At 39.7% G+C, this 17,474-nt stretch overlaps 2 protein-coding genes across 2 annotated transcripts; both read right to left on the bottom strand.

Moving 5' to 3' along the window:
- Nucleotides 1-324: 324 nt before the first annotated feature.
- On the bottom strand, nt 325-3,271 carry PRR18 (proline rich 18). Its single transcript, XM_087938494.1, has one exon. It carries the CDS (start codon nt 2,227-2,229, stop codon nt 1,453-1,455), a length of 777 nt encoding a protein of 258 aa, XP_087794620.1. The 5' UTR covers nt 2,230-3,271; the 3' UTR covers nt 325-1,452.
- A 1,291-nt stretch (nt 3,272-4,562) lies between these two features.
- Nucleotides 4,563-17,360, bottom strand: SFT2D1 (SFT2 domain containing 1). Its single transcript, XM_026705104.2, has 8 exons — nt 17,200-17,360; nt 11,280-11,366; nt 9,336-9,418; nt 8,838-8,919; nt 7,885-7,920; nt 7,471-7,529; nt 5,866-5,895; nt 4,563-5,223 (listed from the first exon to the last, which is right to left on the bottom strand). The coding sequence occupies exons 1-8, from the start codon at nt 17,260-17,262 to the stop codon at nt 5,184-5,186; spliced, it is 480 nt and encodes a 159-aa protein (XP_026560889.1). The 5' UTR covers nt 17,263-17,360; the 3' UTR covers nt 4,563-5,183.
- Between the last annotated feature and the right edge of the window lie 114 nt (nt 17,361-17,474).

Raw genomic sequence — 17,474 nt, 5'->3', positions numbered from 1 at the left:
TTTTTTCCCCTTAAGAATGACCTAGAGATTAAGTATACTAAAATAAAGCTGCTAGTTTCCATTAAAAATCATTTTATTATTTCTGATATTTGGCAAATAAATGGTAAACCAATTTAAAAAAATTAAGTATTTTAAATATTTAGATATAGATTTCCATCTACCAACTATCAATCAGATTGAATGAACACACACATACACACACACACACACATATATATGAAATAAAAATATATATGCAATTTTAACTTTATACATCTGACTTGCCAATGGTGAATCCATTAGTTAATTTTCTGTTGAAATGTAGGATATTAAACAAAAAGAACATCCGTCTCACAAAATTTTGTGGTTTATTCAAATAAATAGAAATGTTGCAGGTTTACAAAATCACTGTGCTATTCTATATTTACAAAGTACTAATAAAATATTTCTGTTCAGAACACTTTGAATAGAAGACAGCATATTTTTTGCCTCTATTGTGAGAATGAAAGTTAATTCATAAACTTCGGAGTCATCCTCAGAACACATCCAAAACGTTGAACTAAACCAAGGGAAAAGGTCTCCCCACCCCGAGTCTTGCTTTAACTTCTCTGGATCTCAGCATGCATTCAGGTGTTTGCCCTGAAGTAAGGTGAACCTGTTCTAAGCATACTTGGAACAGATTCAAACTAGACAAGAGTCCTCAATCTTTACAAAGGTTAACAAAATAAATCACTGCGTTATAACAAATTGAACAGAGACGATAAAAATCGAACACTCATATTTGGCTGGTTTTAGTAAAACCAAACACTTGAGGCATTAAGCTTACTTCACCTTTCCCATCTTTCACGTTCAAACATTTATACTACCTTAGCAAAGAATAACACACAAATGCATTCCTGTGTCCTTTTCCTTAACACTATGCAATAACATTTTTTTAAAAATGCTGGATAGATTAACACTAGTCCATTCAAGAAGTGAAGCAGACTCCCAGAAGCAGAGGTGAAGCGAGGATGCTCTTTTGGCAGACATATTTGACACATCTTGGGAGACAATGGTAAGCACCTTTCTGATGAGCTATCAAGCAAAGAGACAATGTTGACTGGGGGAGCAACAATCCCTTCAAAGTGCATTTTACCTAAGGCTACCGCTGTACAACGTCAGGCCACCTTGCTGCCTTAGCAACCGCTGGTGATCAGAACGGCAGGGCTTTCCGCCTGGGTGTTTCCGAAGAAAAGGCACAAAAAAGAAAACCACACCCCCTCCCCTCCCCAGGAAAGAGAGGCCGAAATCCACCCCTGTGCTCTACGGTACGACCCATAAGTAGAATGTGAGATTTCCCGACCCCCCTCCTCGCAGGAGTAAGCTAGAAAGCAACCGGAAAACGGAACGGTAAGCATTTGTATTCGCAAACGGTGCTTTTTCTTTTTTTTTTTTCGGAAGAGCGCCTTGGTGAAGACCCACAAGCCCGGCCGCTCAAAGGGTGCTCAAGTGAGGCAGGGTGTCCATCTTGCCCGCCCGGTCCCGGGCAGCGGCGCTTTCCACACCGCGGAGCCATTCGGTGCACTTGCGCACCAGCCCTTCGTCGGCCGCGAAGGCTCCGGGGTCGCCCGCCGCCTCATCTTCCTCGTACTCCACGTCGTCGTAGCGGTGGCGCTCGTTCAGCAGCGACACCTGCAGCAAGGCGCGCAAGTCCCCCTCGGGCGACGAGGTTCCCGCCAGAGGACACCTGGAGGCGTCGGGGGAAGCGAAGCGGGCCACCCGCCCTCGCGGCCGCTGCTTCTCCAGGCTCCGCCGCTGCAGGACCCGGATCGCCTCCGGGGGAAGGCTGAGCGAGAAGCGGAGCGAAGCTTCCCCGCGGCCTCCCGGCGCCGGGCAGAGGCTTTCGCAGGAGCGCGTGCCAGCGGCCGGCGGTCCCGAGCGGCCCCGGCTGCGAGACAAGGCAGCGCTCAAGGCAGCCGCAGCCGCCGCCCTTCCTTCGGCCGGCGGGGCGTTCCTGCCGCCTTGGCCCGCTTTGCCGCGCGGCAGCTGCTTCTGCAGGGAGGCGCTGGGCCAGGAACTGGAGAAGCCGGCGGGTCGCTCGGAAGGCACGCCGCGCCCTTTCCAAGGCGGCTTGCCTGGAGCGAGAGGGGCCGTCGCCAACACCGCCATCGGCTTTCGAGGAGCCGCCACGGGCGGCGACGGCTGGTGTTGCTTCCTCGATTGCAGTCGGGGGGCGGCCGAAGGTGGCGGCGCGATAGGAGGCAAGGACATGGCGGGAGAGACTTTTCCTCCTCCTCCTCCTCCTGTGTCCGCGCTCAGCTGGGCATGTCTTCAGAGCTCCTCGCCAGCCTTCGGCGAAGCAGCCCGGCGCCTTCGTGCGCCACCTAAGCTCTGATGCTGCCGGTGAATGAGACACGAGACGGGTTGGAGTCTAGAGGAGGAGCCGAGCGAGCGGCGACGTCCAGGCGAGGCTGGAGGGCTTTGAGTAGGGCTGGCCGCAGAGCCAATCCGCTTCCTTAGGACGGAAATTCGCCCCCTACCTGGCGAAGAAAGAAGAGCCGAGGCGATTCTTATCTCGAAGCCGGGCCGGTTTTTGTTTTTTTGAATTCTTCAGCTCCTCGCCGCCGCCACCCCTCTGAAAAGGCAAAGGGGTGATCTACTGGGAATCTGCTCCATAGTGGATTATGCTGGAGGTTTAAATAGCCACTTCCCGCTCTGAAAAAAGTGGGACTTTTCGATTAGTTGATGCTGCTAACCCCCCTACAACTCTCCATTCAAATCTCTTCCTGTACAGAAAGTATTTACCCATTTCATTGAAACACGAATCTCTCATTGACAATAGCCTATAAAAGCTCTATTTGCTTTTAGATTGCGTGCTAGTAGCCTATGCGTGCTAGTAGCCTAGGCCGCTGCTGTAGTGAGTCCAGTATTTCCCAAACAGTGGATTCACACAATCTAAGTCATTGAAGCCTAACCAAAGTTCAGGTTGACCACATTTAGCCAATGCAGTCGTTGAATGCTGCTTAGTTAAATGTGCTATGTAAGCAGACCACAGTGAAGCAGATTTATATATCCTGAGGTTCCAGTGAGATGGCCTTAGAATGGCCTCATGTACTATGCAAATATATCTTAAGTTCAGTATATGCCACTGTTATTTCCTTAAACTGGTTTTGCATTTATTGTTTTCCTGGTCACCACTAACAAAAGAATTCCATGCAAACTATGAGGTTTCTTGTAAGAAATCAAAACCTCTTCCTTATCAGCAAACATAGAAACCAAGAATGCTGGGTGGATGAAGGAAAGATCCCTCAATCAAGTGTCATAACGTGATATATTGTGACTCCTCCCCCTTGCTAAACCAGGTGTGGCCAGCACATGACACATCTGGCTTGTGGGCCATGAGTTTGGCAGCCCTGACTAGGCCCTTTCCTAGAAAGTAAATATTGCTAGGCTACAACTTTTACCTTTCAAACTAAAGTCTATTTTAAAGAAACAACTCGAAGGTTAACTTTTTCATTGTTCAGTGTCTGCAGGCTCAGGATTGGCTAAACCTCAAAGATGTCCTGCCAAAAGAATAGGTGTGGAGATTGGAGGAGACTGAGATGAAGGAAGAGAGCAGGAGGACAGAGAGAGGATGTGGAAATTACCCTTATCAAGGTCAGTATAAACAGACTCCCACGTCCGTCTATGCTGCTTGGTTAGGACCTGGCTCATTTGTCAGGCCCTAAATAGATCTGGTTCCTCTCTTGAAATTTCTCAGGTGAGGAAACTAAGGGCATTTCCAAGTTAGGGAATTGCCCATTTGTTGAGGTTGGGATACCTATTGAATCTGCTGGTGTGAAGGAGGGTAACAAGCCCTCCTCCTCCTCCTCTGCTGCCACCTGTTCTATCTTTCTTCCTTGGTTTGATATTTTATTTTGAGAATTTATTCTTTGAGTTCTTGAGTTGAGCTGCTGGCACTCCAAAGAGACTGTTTTCAACTCCTGACCTGGAATGCTTAAGGGTCTGGGATGAATTAGCTACAGCAGGTTTTCTACATCCTTGGGGTCCACTCAGTGTTAGTTTGCAATTACTCATAAGTCAGCTGTCTGCCTCTTTTTTTACAAGGGACTTTGCCACACAGGCCTATCACTAACTACTAGTGTGTATAATCCCTCTGAAAGCAGAACAAGGAAATGGGAGTTTTAGTGCTATTGATCTTTATAATACATGGTTGGGAGGAAGTTAAATTACCAAATAATAAGTTATTCATTTTATAGCTTAAATTATTGTTTAAATTGCTGAAGTAAACCTTCAGTTCCATCCAGCCATTAGCCACATAATTAAACATACTTGAACATATAGATTTTACTTGACTATTTCCTCTCCCAAGACCATTAATGGCATTGGAAGGTGTGTGTATGGGAGATTCTAAATTTACAGAAAAGCAGGCATGCTGTAGATAAATTGTGGGAGTATATCAGTAGACACTACTTTTTAAAATAAGCAAAACATAAGCATTAACCCAGGTTTGAGTCTGACCAAGTAATTTTATAGTAGTTCTAACAGCACTAACATACGGAATCTCTACAGAACATCTCAATCATAAATACCATTACACTGCATAATTTTAAATATTTTAATCATTGATTTAATATATTACTCAACTTCTTTTAGTTAAATGCATTTTAAGTGTCACAGTATAAAAAGTTGGCATTTAAAATAAAGGAATAACACAAAGTTCCTGAATTTGGAAAACACATTTCTTATATAGTATCATTTCCCCGCCATGCTGTCTCCACTGTTAATCATTTCTGAAGAGGCCTAGTAGGTATAACATAGTGTAATTCTTCATTTTACAATTTAATAGGATTTTGGAAGATAAAACAAGACAAATTGGAAAGATAAATAAAAAAACGAGGCAGATGTATTTACATGCATTTTACCTGAAACTCAAAGACTGTATCATTTTGAGATTAAATCATATTAGCAGACTTTCATCCAGCAATTTTAAGACCACTGAGTGAGTAAAAAATATTTTTAGAGTAAGCATGGATTGAGGGGTCTTGCGATGGTATAATGCCCTGGTTCTGTACTTTAAAAGAAAAGAAAAAGCTTCTTTTGCTAATACAATTTAACACCCATTGTGAGTAAGGATGTCACTGTTTCAGGATCTGAAGCACTTGGGAGTAAACCTAGGAGAAATGACGTAGATTTCCAAGCACTGGAAAAAGTTCTGCTTCTCTTTAACCTAGGCAAGAAGTGAAGCATTTCAATACAGCATCCCTTTAAAAGAAAAAGAAAAATCACTAAGTACAGCTTGTGGATATGATGCATTATTTTTAAGGCTTTACCAAGTGGTACACCAATTAACTTCTCATTTAAAAACCCTTCCCTTTCCTCCATTCTCGATGAAAGCAAAATGACACCGTTTCAGACAACCATTGTACAATTTTATAACCAACCATTCATTTTAATAAAATTCAATATTTTAGCTCAATTGTAATGGCAATTTTGATTTGCTATTGTTTTCAATTACAATCATTTTGTTCAAGGAATTTAATAAAATAAAATCAACTGAGGTTTGAAGCCTGGCAGGCCTCATACTGAAGACCAACGTACTAGATACAGGTAGTCCTTGACTTATGACCACAATTGAGCCCAAAATTTATGTTGATAAGCAAGACATTTGTTAAGTGAGCTTTACCCCATCTTACAACCTTGCTTCCCATAGTTGTTAAGTGGATGTCTACAGTTTTCAGTTAGTAACATAGTTCTTAAGTGAATCTGGCCTCTCCATTGACTTGCTTGTCAGAAGGTCACGAAAAGGGATCACATGATCCCAGTACACGCAAACTGTCATAAATATAAACCAGTTGACAAGCATTCAAATTTTCAAACTTTTTTTTTTAATACGGTAACACTTACCTTGCGTATGGGATGTATGACAAACTGTACCTAAAAGAGGAAGGTGAGAAGTTATGTTTTAGCACCCTTTTGCAGCCACCCACAGAGACATCAGTCTATTGTCACAATTTCATATAATTAGCTATTCAGATTATACTTCAGAACAAAACAAGAGATATACTGCTACAAGATTCCTAATTCTACCTTCCATTTCAGGTTTTGTTGTAAGTGTAGAAACTCAAAATAGTAAACAAATATTATTATTGTTATTTGACTTATACATTTCCGAGAAGGAAGGCTTGGTAAATAAAGATTTTACTCCACCCCCATCAATTAATTCAAAATTCAGTATGCATATAAACAAGAAACTGAAGTTGTCCATTGGGCCAGGGGGCAGGTCTTGTAAGTGATGACATCCCCTCAAGAGCAGGAATGCTTTCTCTTGAGGGTGTGGAGGGGCCCTACTCTACAGGGATTCCAAACACAAGACAAAGCAGATCTGTTCCAAAGAGCATTTGGCCCTTTAGTTAAATGAAAAATGACTGGGATGCATTAGGGGTTTTCCCCCCTGCTGATTTTTATTTTCTCTATATGTTACTAATGCATTCTTTTGGGATTTCTTACACCCTGACCAATCCCATTTGGGTTGGGATGGGCTAGAAATATTGTACAATGAATAATAAATACTGTTAACAAATAAAAGGATTGATCTATGGTCAATATCTGAAATATCAAGTCTTTAAATTATGATCAATACTTGTTCATAATATGCTATGACATTTGTTTCAGCATGTTTAATAAATGTATCATTTTAAAAAAGGCTATATTTATATACACCAGCTAGAAATGGCTTCGCATGAAATGTTCCAGAACATCCAACAATCCCTATGTAAATATGTACTGAAGAAACACGTCAGTAACAGAAAGAGTATCCTTTAATCACCATCTTGTCAGGGAATTTCTCTTTATTTATTTGTTAAAATTTGCTTCCCATCTTGCCATGGGGCTACTCTGGGGTTTACAATAGTACAATTGAAAAAAATATTTAAAAATGTAAACGTAATAATTGCAAGACAATGAAACTATAAAAATAAGAGCTGTGGTGGTGCAGGTTAGAATGCAATACTGCAGGCTAACTCACTGCTCACTGTCAGAAGTTTGATCCTGATGGGATCAAGGTTGACTCACATTTCCATCCTTCTGAGGTTGGTAAAATGATGACCCAGATTGTTGGGGGCAATATGCTGACTCTGTAAACCGCTTAGAGAGGACTGTAAAGCGGTATATAAGTCTAAGTGCTATTGCTATTGCTATAATTAAAGTACAACTATGTGAATTAAAAGATGGGGGGGTAGGAAGGAAGCAGAGGGCTCAGGTGGGGTCAGCTAATTAGTCTGGTAGCCGCTTCCAGACTTTCTAGAGGCTGCTATACTTTCAAAGCAATCCTACAGTTCCCCCAAACAATTTGAAAACCATTTTTATACATCCTTTAGTTCTAATAAGAATCCACAATATTTCAAGTCACAACCACAAATCAAGGAGACCACATTATCGGATTTGCATAGTTTGTAACAATAAAGGGTTGCATGACTGTAATAAATGATAGGATTTCAAAGAAAACCTTACCAGGTCATTGCCATAAACTGCAAAATGCAGAACAGCAGGGCTAACCCTTTCTTTTGCCACTAAGAAAGTGAGGAAAAGAACAAGTGTTGAATTTGATGGTATATTTTAAAAACAAAATGTGTTGCATGGACCTTCTATTTCTGACTGAAAATTCAGCAAAGCAGAAGGCCACATAATTTCACTTTTCTATTGGAGAGAATAAACATTAAGACCACTCATGCTTGCAGACTTAAATGACATAGTATCACTCAATCTACAACTATTTAATAGAATAAAAAACTGGGCAAAATTTACATGTGTGTAATATATTAAGCTAGACAAAGTAAATCTTAAATAAGAGACAGACTAACTAGGGCATCCAAAGCAAGCAAATTCATGCTGAAAAGTACAAAAAGTTTGATTAATACTACTTACCCAAAATGCAGCAAATAATGTGAGGATCAAAGAAAGCTGCCCAAAACAAAACACGAGTGAGATCAATGTGTATATAAGTAGGTTAGGGTTTTCAGTACTGGCAGTCCTCAAGTTAAGACTGCAGGTGGGATCAGAATTTTTGTTGCTAAGTGATAAGAGTCATAGATTGTGAACATCCCATGACTGCATCACTTAGCAATGGCAATCCCTGCAGTTTCCACTGCCCTTGTTAAGTGGGGAATGCAGGGCATTAAGTTGCAACTTCCTGCTGGCTTCCAACAATCTAAGTCAATGGGGAAGCTGGCAGGAATTTCCAAATCCCAGGTAGCTTGCAAGGAAGCCAACAGGCAGGAAAGTGACTTTGCTTGGGGGAAACTGCCAGGGAAAGCCACAAATCATTCATGTGACTGCAGGATGCTGTTACCATCGTTAAGTGCAAGCCAGTTGCCATCACAGGTGTGGAATCACAGGTGTGGAATAGCCAGACCATTGAGGACTAATCATAACTCCTGCTTATTCAACGCCATTGCAAATTTGAACATTTGTTGTACAAGTGGTTAACCATGTCTCTGTATTCTTACAGAACCTACAAAAGATTCACTGCAATTCTCAGAAAGTTGTGCTACTGATCAGTAACACTGTCTCATCATTGGGAGAAATTTCATGAAAGGACAAATATATCTCAGCCATAAGATATCACTTAACAAATCAAATAAGTCAAGTCATTCTGATAATATGCTAAGGTAATGGAACTGATAAACCCTTTCTAATCATCAATATGCAACCAGAAGCATCACGGGGAAAGAGGACAAGTGACAAAACATGCAGTGCAGTCCACTGCTTAATTATTTGAGTGCAACGTTTTGTAATTTTAGTGTCATTGTATTTATGAATGGACACCAATATCTGGAACTTATAAACTCTTTTCTTGGTTTCAAACAAGCATAACTTACCAGCATAACAATTGTTACAATTAATCTTGTTGGTTCAAACATCTTTTTCAGCTGTTTCACTGGACCCATCAGGAAGCAAGTACTAGTTTGAAAAAAATAAAAGATTTTTTTTAATCTTCTCAGTCATAACTATAGGTTAGGGTCACTAGTCCCTTTTTGTCCATTTATGACTATGACAATCTAATTCAATGTTTCTCCTTCATTCCACTCTATATAGCCTGTCCAACTCTGGATGAAAATGATACAGAGCAAATTTTGAGGATATAGTCAGGCGATGGGGAGGGGAACTGTTCCCTCTCATTATATCAGTTGAAGTTACATTTATTAGTTAAAAGCTACGGTTGTGTCCCGTCTGCTATTGGTTTTTTTACATCTGGTAATTGTACAGAATAAATTTCAAAAGAGCCCAGTTCTATATACAGAGAATTATTTGCACTTTGCAAGTAATGTGGAAACATGTCAATCTCATAAAAAAAGACAACTGCAAAAAGATCATACCTGGCTAAAGCAGCAATATTTCCCAAGGTATAGAACACCGCAAAGAGTTTTATTCCACCTGGAAGCCAGAGCAATCCTGTCCCCTGCATATATACAGTTAAAAAAGCCAACCATGAGGAGATCTACAGTTTTATCAAACCAAGAATCAAGACAAATTATTAGAACATTATACTTTTCTGACAACTGAACATCCTGGGGTCACCAAGAGCTGTTAAGTCTTAGTGGGCAACAAGTAAAATCAATCTTGATTGAAAAGAACAAAAAACAAATAATGTATTAAGTCCAATTTACAAAATACAGGTAGTCCTCAACCTATGACCACAATTGAGCCCAAAATTTCCATTGCTAAACAAGACAATGATTTTTGCCTGATTTTGCGCCCGACTTCTTGCCACAGTTGTTAAGTGAATTACTGCAGTTGTTAAATTAGTAACGTATTTGTTAACGTCGGGCTTCCCTACTGACTTCGCTTGTCAGAAGGTTGCAAAAGATGATCACATAACCCCCTCAGGATGCTGCAACCATCATAAATACATGCCAGTTGCCAAGTGACTGAATTTTGATCACATGGCCATGGGCATCCTACAATGGTTGTGTGAAAAATGATCGTAAGTCACTTTTGTCAGTGCCATTTTAAGTTCGAAAGGTCAACAAATGAATGGTTATAAATCAGGGACTACCTGTACATACAAATTGTTCTCACTGTAATTCCTGATCTTGGGATTTCAACAGAACTGAAATTTCAAAGAATGCCCTGTATGTATAGAAACAGGAATATTGTAGAGGACAAGGTTTCTAACACACATATCCACAATCAATTAAATCTTAAAACTATGTCTGACTGAAGTTGATTCCTGTGCCTTAAAGATAACCTGAATCCTGAAGCAAAGTCCTTGCTCCTTTGTCCCTGGACTGTCAGTCTCTGAGGATAATTCCAGCCATTAATCAGGTCTGTTAAAGTACAGCTCTAAAGTAAAGTGTTCGCTAGTTCAACTTGTGCACTGTTATCTTCTTCTCCGCTTCCCCAGAGTTTGTTTTAGTTGTAAAATAAACCATTTTTTTTCAGCTGCAGGAAGAGCAGGAACACTGGCTTTTGATTAATGGCATAAAAGCCAGCCTCCCCCAATGGTGCATCTGATTGAGATAAAGGAATATGTAGCCAAACTTACAAACTCTTTGGCTTTAGACTGGAAAGAAAACTGTAGCATGGTGACCAGATTAAAAATATAAACACAAACTGAGGGAAGAATAAATACAAAACAAAGCAGAGACTAGTCACTGTACACCAGTTTAAAAGGAAGAAAGTAGCACCACCATTCTGAAAAAGTCTGCTATCCAGTACTATATGAAATACTAATAGGAAGTAATCAAAGCAGTTGCTGTGGCTTGACTGATGAAATCCCAAGGGTCTACCAGCTGTTTTTAAGATCATCTGAAAAGCTTTCTCTTCCCCTAATGACTTACAAAATGGTACTAGTGAACAGTTAGGTCTGCTGCAGATAATTCTATTTAAGAATAATTTGGAGCAACAGTATATATGCAAACGATAAAAAGAGGAAAAATCTTGTTCTCTGTAACTTTTGCATCTGCTTTCCCTAACCCAGTATTGCCTATAATCTTTGACAACCACAAGCCACCATAAACAGCATTATGTAAGATTGGATTTGTGATCCAATACATATAGAGATCTTGAAGGCTACCCTTGAAGGTTACAAATGTTTTCTTCTGACTGCTTTTTACACAAATGGCATCTGACACAAAGAAAATCTGCTTCCCAGGAGAAGTTAGTATTTCCATATACTGCGTACTTTTTCCTAATGTATTGACCAACCATTCTCTACCAACTCCATATATCAATACATTTGTCTAAGAACAGAGATGAAAAATAATTAAAACATATAAAGGGGAATTTTTTTATTCTGCGTTTGTGAAATATTTACTTACAAGGAGAGAACACAAAATGCCGCATATAAAACATATTGCAAACCATTTCACACGAGTATTAAAACTCAGGGATGATCCATCAAGGACCTATGGATAAAGAAATAAATAAACCAGATTTTAATAGGACAGAAATCTTTACTAATAAAACATTGTTACCAATGCAAACATCAGAATGCTAAAATAAATAACAACTGTAAAAGGTAGATGCTCTTAAAGCCTCAAGTATTTACAAATTGATTTTAAAAATATACACTAATTTTATATGTAGATATTTAATTTTTCAAAGACAAGCTTGCATACTCACTTTAAATCCCTAAAAAAATTAAATGAAGAATGAATCCTGGCAGACTAACAAACATCTTAATTATGTAAAATAAATGAAGTAATCAAATTAAAACAACCACTAGAGATTATATATTTCAATTTGATTTACTATGGTATGATGAACAAAATACAGACTAGCAGAATTAGAATGTTATTTATTGGTGATAAACACGCTCTTTTCACAATTCCATTTCTAAAAATGATTCATTACAAACATTAGGAATAAATGGATGACAACATAATATTTAGGCAGGCATCACTTTCAAACATATAACTTGTTTTTCAAATAATTCTTTTGACATGTTTAAGAGTATACATATGCTTATAGAAAAATAAAAAAGGACATTCTAAAATTATACATACACCATATATGTATATATCCCAATCAAGTTAGTTATTCACTTGATAGCTGTATAAATACAAATCAGAACAAAAATTTAATTTCATTATTAAACTGTAAGTGCAAATGGTCAAAAATTAATTTTTATCTCACTTTTATGAACAGATAGGAATGTCATTAGTTCAGTGAATACACTATTACTATATTATTATTATTACTATTATTGTTGTTGTTATTATTATTATTATTATACAAAGTCTCTAAGGACTTTAGAAGAAAAAAATACACAAGAAATAATATACATTAAACAAAAGCATACAAATAAATGATCCACAACATAATAAAAAGTAATTAGATTTATCAAACAATAACCAAATTAATACTGAATCAAGGCCAAAATGCCTTTCAGTGAAGTTCTGCTTATATCAGCTTCTGGAAAGCAATCGGAATTGGAGCCAATTAAATATCCTCTGGGAGCTGTTCCAAAGGAATTGTGCACCCACTGAAAAGCAACACCATTTTGCCTTGTTCCCCTCTCCAGTTATCATTAATAGTTTCTTCCAGGTAGATCAAACTGGTTGGACATTACCAATGAGAGAATGTAGTCCTGCAATTAGAGGTACAAAGCCATTCACTGCACCCAGAAGTTTGGTGGAAACAAACTGGCCCAAATATTGATCGAATATGATCCCTGAGCCCCTATATTCTAACTCAACTGCAGCTTCAGAATGATCTTCAAAGATAGCCCCATGCAGTGCATGTAACAGTAGTCCAAGTGAGTGGTGGTGAGGGTATGAGTTGCTTTAACAAGATCCTTCCACTTGATAGGATCAACAACTGGTCCAGTAGCTTAAGCTGCAAAACCTACTCCAGCTGGCCTCCAATTGCTGTTTCACAGGAGCTGTGGTTCAGAGGAACCTCCAAGTTGCAGGTGCCCAGGTAATGCCATGACAATCAAGAAAAGCCATCTGTTCTCTCCCATTCAGAACTTCATAACCTCCAGGCATCAAACACGATTCAATATCACCATCTGGCCTGGCATAGCAATGTAAAACTGGGAATCAAACCACTGGACAACCTCCCATTGGCTTCTTGTAAATATAAAAGAACCAATTTTGTGGTATCCCAAAGGATGTAGCAATTACACTGATCTCCCCTGCCCTTCTCATGCCCAACTATAACTTGGAACACACTTAATCCAATACCTAAAAGCAGTCCAGAAGGGTACAATGATCCATGATAATGATTTAAAAGGATCAAAATGACACACTTCTGCTAGCAGATCCTAACAAACTATGCAATCAATGGCAATTTTTTTCAAGAGCTGAGAATTTTCCATGAACATGTTTTAAAAATTACAAGGCAGAACAGATTTGTGTTCATTTCCATGTATTTGTTTGGATCTTAATAGTTATTGTATACACACATAAAAAGAATTCTATTATACTAAATATATAATATCCATTCAATATTAATAGTGGTCTACAATTTAATTATCACACAAAAAGAAACAAACAATTAAAACCAAGAACCGATCAGGTAGGTGCAATTAATACAACTTTCTCTGTGATTTGCAAGGTGGCAATTCCTAAAACCAGATCTTAATGCTCAGAAAGACAATTCTACACAAGCACCCAATACTTAGTTTTCAAAACTCTCACAGTGACTAAAGGCAAATGATTAGACATGGTTCCCCTTATCCATAGTAATGAATGGGAAGTTTCAAACTGTAATAGTATACAGCTTACCTTTTCCAGTCCAAATCTTTATCCTTATATAGGCAGCACAGAGAAAAGAATATTAAAAATGTAACAAATGTACATGTAGGATAGCTGTTCCTCCCTGAATTAGATATGCACATTTCTTAATATGTTTAGATATTAAATATCTAATATTTAAATAAATAAATCCAAAGAAACATCCACTTTAAATGCATCAAACTAAATATCCCCCCCCCAATGCAAATCAGAAGAGTACTGACTGAGGAAAGAAATATTTACTTAATTGTAGGAGGGAATATAATTGCTACAACATGGTTTAGAGTAAGTTAGGATCCAATACTAAAATTGGCCAGCTCTGGACTCACATGACATCCTGGAGTTCAAAAATGACCTAGTTAAACATACTGTGCAAACAAACTAACAAAAAACCCTCTGTGGTTGCCATGAAAAAAAAATCCATGCTGGAATAATTAAGAATTGAATAGAAAATTAGTATTACCAAAGTGCCTTTGTATAATTTTTTTATTGTAGCCACATTTGGAATATTATGAAGTTCTGGTCACAGCAACTCAAAGCAATATCGTACAATTTAATAGGGGCGGAAAAGAGGAAAGCAGTGATAGAAATACAACAACTTCCTGATGGAAAATTCAAACTGAAACAGCTTAAAAAAATACAAGAGGGGCATGATAGAAATGTATAAAATATTCAAGATATGACTCCCCTTTTCAGTACTGGACCTCAGAGCTTTTCAGTACAATAGAATGATAGCAATTAGGAAAGATAAATGAAAGTTATTTGCATTGCACTTAAAACTAAAGATTTCATGATCATAAGATAATGCTTGATAACATTCATCGAGGGCAAGATTTTTAATTGATATAAAATATCTGTCAATATAAATCACTGAGGAATGTGAATATCAGGATACTATTACCTTCATATTTAAAGGAATGGCCACAAATGAATGTTTATGTTTACATTATGCCTTCCTTCCATGACACTCAATTCTCCCATCAACATGTACATGATTCCCATGTTGGATCTCTCTGGTGGCATTTTTGAATATTTGAGTATTTTTATTCAATCAGACCTGTTTAATTCTAGAGGGCTCTAGGGGGGACAGTTCACATTAAAGTTACTAATTCATGGTAAACATCATGGCATCATTTATATTACTGTTTATACTTTAATTCAGAAATAGGCAGAAAGGCAGGAAGGAGCTTGCTACTAGGAAAAGATGTTGGACATTGATAGATGGCAGGGAAAAATGTTATTTCAAGCTGTTTTTATTTTCAAAAGGGAGAAAAAAGATTAACTACAGATCCAGTAAGGTTAGCAATGGTCAAAACTATGGAATAGATTAAGCAATCAGTTTGTGAATATTTAGAAAGCAAGTCATGACAGGAGGAAGCATTAATTTATCAAAAATAAATTATGCCAGTTCATTTGATCTCAATTTTTGATAGTCAATTGATCACAGGAATGCGGTGGACATGGTACATTTTGTCTTCAACAAAGATCTGAAAAAATTCTAATGGAATTTTAATAAAGTATTAAAATATGGGCTGGACTATGCTAGCTTATTTTCCCATTCAGCTGTGTCTGATTCTTGGAGATTGCCGGGACAATCCCTACAATTTTTTAACCTCCCTAAGACTGAGAAAAAATGATTTGTCTAAGGTTGCCCAAATTGCTTTGTGTATAAACAATGATTAAAACTCACAATCTCCTGGTTTCTAGCTTGATGTCTTAACAACTCCAGCAGACTGGCTCTCTATGTTATCATTATGTGGGTACAAAGCTGTTTGAACAATCATACCCATCAAGTGCTTGTGAATGGATTGCATTGACTTGCAAGTAGTGAGTAGCATACTGCAGGGTTATAATCTGTGCAATATCAAATATATTGCTGGGGAGCTATGTCAGCTATGTGCAATATCAAAAATGTGGGGAGCTATGTCAGGCAGCAGCACATGTGCAATGGACAGATCAAAAGATGAACAGACAATGTGATACAGTTGCAAAAAAATGCAATCCATATCTACATTAAATAAGTACAGTGGCAAGACCAAGATAAGCCATTGTTCCTCTATCTGTGATGGCCATGCTCCACCTAGAGCAATGCATCAAACTTTGAGTAGTGTATTTAAGAAAAATGACAGCAAATAGCTATGCATCCAAGACATAACAGCCCAGATGATAAAAGGCCTGAAAGGAAAGCTTACCAAAAATGGTTGGAAGCATTTGGTGCTTTTAGCCAGAAGAAGAAAAACGTCTAGTGAAACTTGACAGTTAACTTCAGGTATTGGAAGAACTAACATGTGAAATATGGGTAGCATTGTTCAGAATCGTCCCAGATACCAGAATATCACAGCAGAAACTCATCAGACTGACAACAGCTTTCCAAGGTTTCAGATGGCAGCCTTTCCCATGCTTGGAAAGCCTAAAATCTGATAAGCTCTGAAGCCAAAGCAGAGTTGTACCATTCTGTTTCTCAACAGAATCGACCCACATGACAAAAACCCGATAACAGGCTCACCCTGACCCACCATCGTCTGTATCTGCCATAATGGAAAGAACATTTTTGAAGATGAAGACAAAAGCTGTTACTATGTACAGATCTTCCCCTTTGTAAAAAAGTACCGTGTTTCTCATATAATAAGGCCGGGTCTTATTTTTTTTTGAGCCCCGTGGGGTGACTTAATTCCCCCCCCCTTGCATCTTCGGGCGGGCAGGCGGTGATAGCTTGGATGTTGACCTCGGCGTTGGTGGGGCACTTCGTATCGGGGTCAACGCAGGCAGCACCATATCCGGGTGTGCAACAAAAGTACTTCCTAACGGCAAGCCCCCCCCACCATTCCCCCCATTTCACATGTTTTAATATAGGCCTTAATTTGGGGGGAGGGGCTTAATTTCATTTCATGCCTATAAAGCATGCTGGGACTTCCTATTGGGGGAGGCCATATTGTTGGAGAAACAGGGTAATACAGGTCCTCATTTTCTTTCAGCAGGCAATAACTTTCCTAAAACTCAGTTTAAAGCAAGCTTCGTTTAGCCCGATTGCTTTTGTGTTCCTTGCTGGCACCCAGACTGGTAAAAGCAGTTGAGGCGGAGGGGACGACGACACTTTATCCAGCTACGTTCAGAGTAGCCTAGATTGAGCTTTCCTAGCCTAGCGTTTCCTCGTGGACAAATACCACCGTCCGTACTGACGCGACCTCGCCGGCAGGGAATGATGGAGCCTATGATCCAGGGAATCTAGAGGAAGCCAGTCTGGCCAAGAGGAGAGACTCCCCTATGCAGCGGTGCCATCCGTACTGCTCAGAACAGAACCTCCATTTGCCTTGGCGAGTTGCTTTGGCTCTCTCGTCACGAGTCTCGGGAACAGCAACGCTGCGCTAGCCCCGAGGAAACACGGAAATCCCGCCAGGGCGCCCCGAAAACCCGGCCCCAAAACCCCGGAGCTAAAGCGGGAAACTCGAAAGGACGCTCTCGCCTTCCCCGCCCCCCTCCTCCGCCCCCCAAGCCACACCTGCGACGTCAGGCCCTGTTCCTCGTCGTCCTCTCCTCTCAGCACCCGCCGCAGCTTCTCCATCGCTGCGACAGCCCCCTCCGCGCCTCTGACCCCTTCCAAAAACAACCCCCGAAAACCCCGCCGAGCCTGGGCGCTTCCGTTGGAAAGGCTCCTCTTCCTTCAAAGGAAGCTTCAAAACGGAAGCTGGGAGGACGGAACCGGAAGTCAGGAGAAGGGGAGGAGCCTAGAAACGTTCCTGTGTGAACGGTCTGGCTCGCCTCATTTCAGATTTT

The sequence above is a fragment of the Pseudonaja textilis genome, chromosome 1, assembly GCF_049901715.1.
Source record: "Pseudonaja textilis isolate UNSWEBS1 chromosome 1, rPseTex1.2, whole genome shotgun sequence".
Lineage (NCBI taxonomy): Eukaryota > Metazoa > Chordata > Lepidosauria > Squamata > Elapidae > Pseudonaja > Pseudonaja textilis.
This window is presented reverse-complemented; position numbering and strand designations above follow the sequence as displayed.

Excerpts from the sequence above, each read along its gene's own strand:
- PRR18 (XM_087938494.1), bottom strand. The coding sequence starts at position 2,229 with ATGTCCTTGCCTCCTATCGCGCCGCCACCTTCGGCCGCCCCCCGACTG.
- SFT2D1 (XM_026705104.2), bottom strand. The coding sequence starts at position 17,262 with ATGGAGAAGCTGCGGCGGGTGCTGAGAGGAGAGGACGACGAGGAACAG. Across the intron at positions 7,921-8,837 it reads TTGTAACAATTGTTATGCTG|CTTTCTTTGATCCTCACATT; the intron begins GTAAGTTATGCT and ends TGTTTTGGGCAG. Across the intron at positions 5,224-5,865 it reads TCATACATCCCATACGCAAG|GGATGCTGTATTGAAATGCT; the intron begins GTAAGTGTTACC and ends TTTCTTTTAAAG.